Here is a 10,122-nt window from a genome sequence, read left to right as displayed (position 1 = left end):
AAGAGACGTACCGTTGCATGCGGGAACTCGGTTCTTTATCGACGGGTCCTCCCGGATGATTGAGGGTAAAAGGCATAATGGATATGCTGTAGTAGATGGGATAGAGGGAAGCATTATCGAGTCTGAAAGACTGCCTAACGGCTGGTCAGCGTAAACTTGTGAACTCTACGCCCGAGAAAGAGCTCTCAGAACCTTAGAAAACAAAAAAGGAACAATATGTACAGACTCCAAATATGCGTTTGGAGTTATATAAACGGACATCAGAAGGGGAATGAATCGGAAGTACAGATGAGGTAGTTAAAGAGGCGACCCTGAATCCACAAGGAGCAGTGATATACTCCCTAATACCTACAATTTTAGATCTTCAGGGTGCCCCGTTGTTTACTGCAAAGGGGGAAAAGGGACTAAAAGATTTAGGAGCTGCAATGACAGCAGATGGAGCAGCCTTATAGTAGCTAGTAACCTCCCCACCCCCCCATCAAGTCAGAACTGTGTTAAACCAAAAGGCAGGGAGATGGTTGACAAGGCCATCCTGATGGAAGAAGATGACTTGGTGTTAGCAACAGACACCTGTCTAAACCCAGTTACCTTCTTATGGAAGGGAGACCCTCTAGACAAACGAGACTTAGAACATGACTGTTTAGATATCATAGAGTATCATACCAAAATTAGACAGGACCTGAGAGATCTACCTTTACATGACGGGGATAGATTGTTTATAGATGGATCATCGAGAGCAGTGGAAGGAAAAAGACACAATGGATATGCAGTAGTGGACGGTAACAAAAACCAAACAGTGGAGGCAGACCGGCTGCCTAACACATGGTCAGCCCAGACCTGGAAATTGTACGCAGTAAATCAAGCTTTAAAACAGAGAATCGGGATGGGACAATTTACACTGATTCTAAGTATGTATAAAATAATAAGGGAAGGGCTCAAAGGAGGAAGGAACCCAGGAGTGAGACCCTTCCAAAGTATACAGGTGGATTACACTGAACTACCCCCAGTGTGAAAACAGAAGTACCTGTTGGTCTTAGTAGACCACTTACCCGGGTGGTGGAAGCTTTCCCAATGTCATTAGCCACCTCAAAAGGAGTGGTGAAAACCTTCCTTGAACAAATCATCCCACGATATGGAATAGTGGAAAGTATAGATTCAGACCAAGGTAGCCATTTTATTTCTAAGATCTTACAAAAAGTAATGGCAAGAATTTCATACCCCTTTGGCACCCACCCTCCTCTGGGTGGGTTGAACGAATGAATCAAATCTTAAAGAAGCAATTATCTAAGCTAGTCCTAGAGACTTGATTCCCATGGACAAAATGTTTACCTATCGCATTGCTATGCATTAGGACTGTTCCTAGACATGATATAGGCCTCTCTCCTTATCAGATGATGTTTTGGATTACCTTTTTTGTGTGGAAGAGGGGAATTACCAGCTGTAGAGTTCAATGGTAAGTTTTTAAAGAACTATATTGTGGCGCTCGGCTCTTCCTTGTCTGTCCTTAGGAAGAAGGGTCTGTTGACCCAGATACCTCCACTTGAGTTCGACAACCGGTTGATTGCGTCCTCATCAAGACCTGGAAGGATACCAAACTCCACCTGAGCTGGGAGGGACCATTCCTAACCTTCCTGACTACTGAGACAGCTATCCAGACTGGTGAGAAAGGGTGGAGTCATCACACTCGCGTCAAAGGTCCATTTTCCAAATAAAACAGAAATTGTCACAGGCTAGATTATAAATAAAACTGAAATGGTCACAGGCCAGATTGAAGATAAAACTGAAAATGTGCCAGGCCAGATTAAAAATAAAACTGAAATTGCTCCAGACCAGATTAAAAATAAAACTCAAATTGTCACAGGTCAGGTTAAAAGTAAAAGTCAAATTGTCACAGGTTAGGTTAGAAAAAAAATTGTCACAGGCATGATGTAAAAAAAACCTGAAGTTGTCACAGGCCAGATTAAAAATAAAACTCAAATTGTCACAGGCCTGATTTTTAAAAAAACTGAATTTGTCACAGACCAGATTAAAATAAAACAGGAAGTGTCACAGATGGGTTAAAAATAAAACTGAAATGGTCACAGGCCAGATTAAAAATAAAAGTCAAATTGTCACAGGCCAGGTTAAAAAAAAACTCAAATTGTCACAGGCCAGAGTAAAACTAAACTGAAATGATCACAGGCCAGATAAAAATAAAACTCAAATTGTCACAGGCCAGATTGAAAAAAAATCTGAAATGGTCACAGGCGAGATTAAAAAAAACAATTAAAGCAGTACCAATGTTAAGCAGAAGAAAACCCTATCTTAAAGTTGAGAGGTAAGGTTCTATTCCCCCGAGGTAGTAGTCCCATTCGGCAAGGGTCAAACTGAATGTACAGACTCTAGGAACAGTGAAAAGGTTAAATATAACCTCAGGGGCCCCAAATCCCAACATTGAGGCCAAATCAAACAAACGCCGACTGAATCAGCCTAGACAGACCCTCCCTACGTTGGAATAGCGAATCACGGCACAATATATAAAATTAGAAATTCTCAGATCACCCGGAGGTTGCAGAATAGCACTCTCTTTCATTGTTACCAAGCTGGCTGAGAGATCAATTGGCAAAACTCAGGGTATCAAAGAGATGACCCTGAGGCAGCATATTTCATACCTATATTTTGCACAATCATATTATTTTACTTTAATGTTTCTAGCCTTAATTGGGTTCTCCTAAGGCAATTAATACATTAGTGTTGTTTCACACATACAATGAACAATGGAGTTACTGTGGTGACATTTGTGTCGTTGAGATAATACCGAGGTTACAATCAGCATTATGTTATAGTGACTGTCTGGGTAATAGACAGATTACTTGATTATGCCAAGTTTCATGCACTCCTTATTCCATTCTCATGGTCACTGTGACTGCAGTAGCCATTTTAAGCTTTTCAGACAAATTATTATCGCAAGGTGGAGATTTAAAATGAATGCTTTTGATGGTTAACTCCCCTACACTTTATCACTATCTCTCTAACATCTCTCCTGTAAGAACCTGGTTTGAATTTTCCTTTTTGCCAAGGGATGTGTTTATGGGGAATTTGCAGGAAATAAGAACAGTATCATTAAGTTGTGATAGAGTTGGTTGGGTTTTCAGATAGATGAAGGTATTCTATATTCTGTTCTCTTTGTTCGTGTTTCATTTGGAAGTCTGTAAGTAATTTCTGTTTTGTTTAAAACTGAGTGCTTTGACCAGCTGCATCATACATGGAATACCCACCTTATACCTGCTTAAAGCAACTAAAAATGTTAGGATCTAGGTTACCTTCTTAAAAGGTTTTGCGGGGCTCTGGCCTGATTCATAGCATTCAGAACTACAGTTTATCCTTAGTAATGACATAGCTGGATCACAAATGGGAGTGATGCCCACTGTGGTTGAAAGGCCAGTGGAACATCAGGCAACTGAGATGTTACAGGAAGTATATCCTGGGACTTTTCCTGACTTTGTGGTAATAAGGACACAAAGTCCCAGGTAGAAACAGGAGGATGATCATTGTACCCAGCTGAGGGAGGGGGAACGTGAGATTGTATCCCTGTGGATTGAGGTTATTTCATCACCCAGCAGGGGGAGGTGAAGATAAAATTGTGTGTGTGTGTGAGAGTGTGTGTGTCTGTCTGTACGTGTATGTCTGTATGTGCGTGTTGTGTCTGTGTGTGAGAGTGTGTGTGTCTGTGTGTGAGAAAGAGTGTGTGTACCCGTGTGTACGTGTGTGTCTGTGTGTGTGTGCGTGTGTGTCTGTGTGTATTTGTGTGTGTCTGTGTGTGAGAGAGAGTGTGTACATGTGTGTCTGTGTGTGTACGTGTGTGTATTTGTGTGTGTCTGTGTGTGAGAGAGTGTACGTGTGTGTGTGTGTCTGTCCTGGATAATACAAATGTTTGTTGTCTGACCCGCCTAACTGTATATCGGAGGGTTTGAGCTTGCTTGACCATTTCAGAATGTAGTTAACAGTCAAACACATTGTTGTGAGTGTGGAGTCACATACATACCAAAATAGATAACCCCGACAGGTTTCCATCTGGAAGAGGGGATCAATGAGACACCTTTTCCAGGAGTAAAAGCAAAACACTGTGGATGCTGGAGATTTGAAACAAAGAATGGAGAAACTCAACGGGTCCAGCAACATGTGTGAAGGCAGAGAGAGAAAGAGAGTTAACGTTTCGACTCTGGTATATGTCTTCTTCAGAAGCAAGTTTCTTCAGTATTTCCTGAGATTGTCCATGATCAGTGAGCTACTGCATTTATATTTCCCTTGTTCATTCAGGGGATGGTGGCATCACTGGCCAGCATTTATTGCCAATCCTTAATTTTCCAAAAATCAATTCATGGCCAGCATTAGAATCTTCATTAAAGATAATGTTTTGAATATTGAATTTAATGTCCACCATCTGCCTTAGCAGGATTCAAACCCAGGTTCCCAGAGCATTATCTGGATCTCTGTCCAGTGTTAATAGCACAAGGTCATTCACTCCGCGTGATATCACCAGTACAGGCCGGGTCAGAGTTTGCAAATCAGAACACAATGCAGGACAATATAAAGGAACTGGGTGTAAGGGTTCGGTCCTTAAAATTATAATCCTGAATGAGATTTTGTTTGTTAGAACGAGCCTTCTCAATTCAGACATATGCAAATCGGAACCACTTGTACAACACAATCTCTTTATAGCACCACATGCAAGATTACAGGATGAGGTTTATTCATGAAATGTTTTGCATGTCAATTTTTTAAAATCTTCACAAAGAAATTGATGGAAAATTTAATCCCACTCCTTAACTCATTTCTGAACTTACTCTGGGTCCCTGCATAAATAAATGGGTTTATACAGGAACTTAACATCTGCAGCATGTACTCTACTTCTTCAAGAATGAAATTGGACTTATTGTAATTGGAACCTGAGAAATAACTCATGTTTGAAATTCGGACGTAGAGAAATGTTAACACATACAGCATCCATAACAGGACGAAACTGCCTGAGATACAGAAGAGCAGAATGATGGACTTTCTCCGGTTCCTGACCTCCGTGTCATTCTGATTTTCCGACTGTTTGCCAACATGGAGTCTTTTGCGAGTTTGAATGGCCTTTAGGATTTGTCTGACAGTCACAGCATTGAGCAGTAAGATCAAAACGAATGGGAGACAAGGGATTGAAATGAAACTAATCCAATGATATGCAGCCCATACAGATGAGGTGTAAAATATAGACTTAAGTTTGCAATACCATGGTATATTATCAATTGTATATAATGGTTCATATATGAAATACCAGAATGTATTTTTGATACTGCTCATTCCACAAACTGCCCCTATAACCACAGCTGCTACTTTCTCTGTGCAATATCTTGTCTTCATTTTTTGGCAAGAAATGGCTACAAATCGATCAATAGTGAATATGACAGTTGCCCAGACAGAACAATCCTTGCTTGCAGACATTAGTGCATAACTGACAGTACAGACTGGGGTGATATACATGACACTGCGTGGGAAGTAAATACCAACAATACGGTTCAATATTACAGCTGTAATAATGATCAGCAGGTCTGTCACCGCCATGCATACGAGGTAGTAAGTGATGCATCTGGAGAGACCACACCTTCCTCTGGATAGGATCATAATCACTGCCACATTAGCTGCAATTTGAAAAAGAGACACAATCCAGAGGATAATAGAAATGAAACAGTGAGAGAGACACAGAGAGCAGAAACATAAGACTTGACTTCTCAAATAAAAGTTTTATTTTCAGAATTTTGGGTGAAATTTTCAGATCTGATACTTATAGTGAAACTAATTCTCCATTCTATCAACAAGAATTTGAAGCTAAAATGTAGTAACTAGCCTTTAAAATTGATTATGTCACATTCACTCACACCTATTAAATGGCAATATTATTATCCACATTATTGTGTTGAATAAAACATTATAACATAATGTGGGTGTGATTATGGTTTTCTGGATTTCCATTAGTAATGTTGGTGAATGCTCAAGATCAATTTTCAGCAGTTCTCCTGATTCCCAGCTGTAAGGTTCAGTTATATACATTAACACACATGTTATGAGATTTTGTTCAGAAAGGGCTTGGTTGGGTGACTGGGCTGCAATGCTGTTCAATGGTAATAGTGTGGGTTCAATTGCTGCACTGGCTGAGGTTACCATGAAGGTCTCTCCTCATCAACCTCTCCCCTTCCCTGAAGCATGATGACCCCCAGGTTAAACCACCAATAACCATTCCTCCCAAATGAGAGAGCAACCTAATGGTCTAGTCAGACAATGGCAACTTTAGCTTAACTGATTAATATCGAGACACACCATGTAAGCAGCATTCCCACTGGAGCTGCACAGGAGAATCAGGATAAGATATTTCCTTCTGCAATTGTGCAGATTGAACTACAACCTTTAAACACACATAGGAAAGATGCCACTTAAGTATAGCTCTTTAAGAAAACAATGAGAGTAGGAACATTTCAGACCATCGCCTCAGTATGGCCGCCACATGTGCACTGAGCAAATATCAGTCACAGGCCATTTTGAAGGTCAAGCTGATACTGAACCAGGAATGGAGTTAGAGGTTGAGAATGGAAACCCAGCGTTTTGTGGAGATTTTAAAAAGCACTTTCTGAAGAAAGCGACCAGACATATTCCATTTTCACCACATGCACATACTTTTGTTTTCACAACTTGTCACAAGGTAATATCGTATCGCTGCACAAGCAGATCTAGCAGCATCTGTCAAGAAAAATACAGAGTTAACGTTTCGGGTCTGGTGACCTTTCTGCAGAACTTCTGAGGGAAGGGTCACTCAACCTGAAAATTTAACTTCAATGTCTCTTCACAGATGCTGCCAGACCTGTAGAGCTTTTCCAGCTTTTCTGTGTTTGTTTCTGATTTGCAGCATCTGCAGTACTTTTGGATTTTCTCATTTCTCCGTAGTCGGGTGTCACATTCAGCTGAGAAATTTTAATCCCCTGAATATTGTGACTTTACACGAGGCATTTAATTATCATGCACTGTGAGAAAGAGTCATCATATCATCGACATACAGCTACCTCTTGATTGCAGTGAATTAATAACCAATATAATCATTAATCTTTCCAATCTAATCTAGCATGTAAACCTGTCCCAAAACGTAGGAAGTTCAGAGAGGTTCTGAGGACAATTCTCCTTCACCCAGAGGGTCGTGAGATCTGAAATGTTCTGCCTGGAAGTGTAGTCGAGATGGGAAACCTCACATCATTCAAACAAAGGATGTGGATGAGCCTTTGAGATGGTAAAACATTCAAGGCTATGGGTTTGAAAGTGGAACTAATGCAGATTTAGAGTAATTCTGTTGATGCAGACTCGATGGACCTCTTCTACACTATATGTTTCTACGTTTCTATGGTTACACACCTGTGATTCAGATCATGAAGATGGACACTAGAAACTAATTGTCACTGCATTTTTGCTTAAATTTCAGAGTGAAACATTACACATGGATACCTCCTAACTCTACTCCAGGCCAGCTTCCCTTCTTAATGGTTTTGAATCGCATGTTGGGGATGCATTCTAGGATACCTACAGAGGCGCTGGCACTTGAACTTCTGACCCAGAGGTTGGGACACTGTATAACACAATCCTTTGTTATAACGACAGAGGTGGCAGACCAACCCACAACCATAGGGCACAATACACAATGTCCTTCAATGCACAACAGGAACAGAAGGTGCAATTATTTTTGGACCATCAGTTCATGGAAGTTACAACACACCTCAGGCACAGAAGGGACTCCAACCCAAACTTCATGGCACAGTGATAGAGACCAGACAATGTTGTCACAAGGTCATTTTTAGGTTAGATTTCTGGATATTATGCGCTTCAGTGATGACCCACTCCCAAAGCTCTCTGCAGGTACACAATTAATGTCATTTTATGAAACCATCACATGCGTTTGAGAAATCTGTATGTTACCATACTTCTATTCATTCATGGAATGTAACCATCTTCACTGGCTGGGCCAGCATTTATTGTCTCTCCTAACTGCCCTGACAATTGTCTTTGAGAGTTTCCCTTGTGCATCTCTGCCATGCCTCCCCTCTCACTGCTGTTCAGAGTGTCATCAGCTAACTGGATACTGTCTGTTGGGAGCTGTGTCTGGTCAGCTTTTTTCCTCTAGTTCCCTACCTTTAAGACACTATTTAAAAACACAACTACTAATTGACCGCAATTTTATTTCCCGTCACGATGGTCAGCATTCTACTGGAAAACCTGCCAGCCTCACTCCTGTTACGTTGATTCTCTTGCTCCTCGGATGCTGCCTGACCTGCTGTGCTTTTCCAGCACCATACCCTCGACTCACTCCTATTATGGACAAGACCAGACTCCCTCAACATATTTAAGAATATCACCTAAACCCTAACTTTTTCTTATTTTAAAGATGGATGTGAAGTGTCATGTTCTATTTAAACACTGTAATTAAAATACAAACTAAAGAAAGAGGAATTTTGAATAGTTTAACACTATTGGAAAACTTAACTGAATAACAGATGCAGTAACTGGTACTAATGAGGTGTTCAAATATAATGACATCCCATAAACACACCTCTTAGCAAAAAGGCTATTTCAGACACAGACTCTGACATGCAGTTCTCCAGTCTAGGAGGAAAGTAACATCAAGAGAAGGTTCAGAGAGAGTAGCAGCGAGGTGACATTTCCTGAAGCTACAAACTCTTTTCAGACCCCAATAGCTACTGCTGCTGAAAGCTAAGAAAAACCCGAAAGCCTGGCCTTTCAGAGCCGGCCACACTCACTCAGGCTGTTTCCAAGGCTTCACAAGTTGTTTATTTAAACCATCTTCATTAGGCAGGTCCTCATCTCTGTCCTACAACCACTTTTCAAAAAACCACCAGGGCAACATCATCTCTTACAGTGACAGCATCATCTCACTCCATTACAAGTGACACAAATCCACAACATTCTCTTGTAGCTGCTGGCTATCATTCACTCACATTGGTGGCTCAAGACATGGAATAATATCTGTGGTCACATGATCAAGAATGATAAAGGGGACACTTGCAGGGAAGGTTTGACACTTTAAGTCAAAAAATAGCAAACGTACACAGCAGATATGTAATTCACTGGTAGAAATACTACCTTTGATGATATTTTAAAACTATCCTGTGAAAGGGAGCAAATTATTATGTGCAAGTCAATAAAATATTGTGCTAAAAGTGAGAAATGATAATATTCAGCCAAAACAATGATATAGACGAAAGATAGAATTATAGCTAAAGAGCTAAGTTCAAAGGAAATATCTTTCCAGAAAAGACAGTAGAGAGCTGAAAGGGAAGAAGTTACACAAAACAGACCAGCAATCACAGCGTTTTGTGTTGAGGGAGCTAAAATCAAAATAACTTTCAAACCGTGTGACAGATTGCAGTCCAGTACCTGGCACCCCGATAGCTGCAAGGATGGGATAATAAATGGCAAAGAGCAGACCTTCTGGTACACCATGCATTCCAGTAAGATTCACTACTCCCCATATAGTGGGTGAGACATTTATACCTGATGTGAGCCTCCCAGGGGCATCGAGATGTTTAGAGTTTGGAAATTAATTGCGAAATTGCAACAACTAAAGGGGAGCCGTTTTGAAATTACTTTGACTTGACGTCATATGCACCAAAGGTGAACGGTGAAAGACCCCTGTCTGATCCCAATCACGTATCCTCAGATTAAAAAAAAAATTAGGAACAATAGAATGGAGTCATTAGTTACAGCAAAGATGAAGAATGCTGGAGAAACTCAGCAGGTCTGGCTGCATCTGGAGAGAGAGAGAGAGATAGTGTTTCGAGTCTAGCATAACACTTTTTAAGAACTCAGTTCTGAGTAAAAACAAATTCAATGAATTACTGCAATTGGATGGTACACAGTGCTATGACTCTGCGTGGAGGTCAATTTAGACACCGGAGAGACAAAGTGTATTCAGTTAAAAAGTAAATTTTGAGGCGGGAAAGACTGAAAGACTGTGATATCAAGAATATTATCTCAGAATATTATCTCAGAATATTATCTCAGAATATTATCTCAGAATCCCTACATCTCAGGATCCATACAGTG

The 10,122-nt window shown here is 40.6% G+C and overlaps 1 protein-coding gene across 1 annotated transcript; it reads right to left on the bottom strand.

Moving 5' to 3' along the window:
- Nucleotides 1-4,242: 4,242 nt before the first annotated feature.
- On the bottom strand, nt 4,243-9,523 carry LOC148137348 (putative G protein-coupled receptor 139). The gene is made up of 2 exons (XM_087982883.1): nt 9,454-9,523; nt 4,243-5,663 (listed from the first exon to the last, which is right to left on the bottom strand). Exons 1-2 carry the CDS (start codon nt 9,521-9,523, stop codon nt 4,753-4,755), a joined length of 981 nt encoding a protein of 326 aa, XP_087839009.1. The 3' UTR covers nt 4,243-4,752.
- Between the last annotated feature and the right edge of the window lie 599 nt (nt 9,524-10,122).

This window comes from Chiloscyllium plagiosum, unplaced genomic scaffold (assembly GCF_037043375.1).
Source record: "Chiloscyllium plagiosum isolate Xiang-an unplaced genomic scaffold, Cpla_swu_hap1 HiC_scaffold_44, whole genome shotgun sequence".
Classification (NCBI taxonomy): domain Eukaryota; kingdom Metazoa; phylum Chordata; class Chondrichthyes; order Orectolobiformes; family Hemiscylliidae; genus Chiloscyllium; species Chiloscyllium plagiosum.
Note: the sequence above shows the minus strand (reverse complement) of the source record. Positions and strands in the feature narration are given on the sequence as shown.

Excerpts from the sequence above, each read along its gene's own strand:
- LOC148137348 (XM_087982883.1), bottom strand. The coding sequence starts at position 9,523 with ATGCATGGTGTACCAGAAGGTCTGCTCTTTGCCATTTATTATCCCATC. Across the intron at positions 5,664-9,453 it reads TGCAGCTATCGGGGTGCCAG|CTAATGTGGCAGTGATTATG; the intron begins GTACTGGACTGC and ends TTCAAATTGCAG.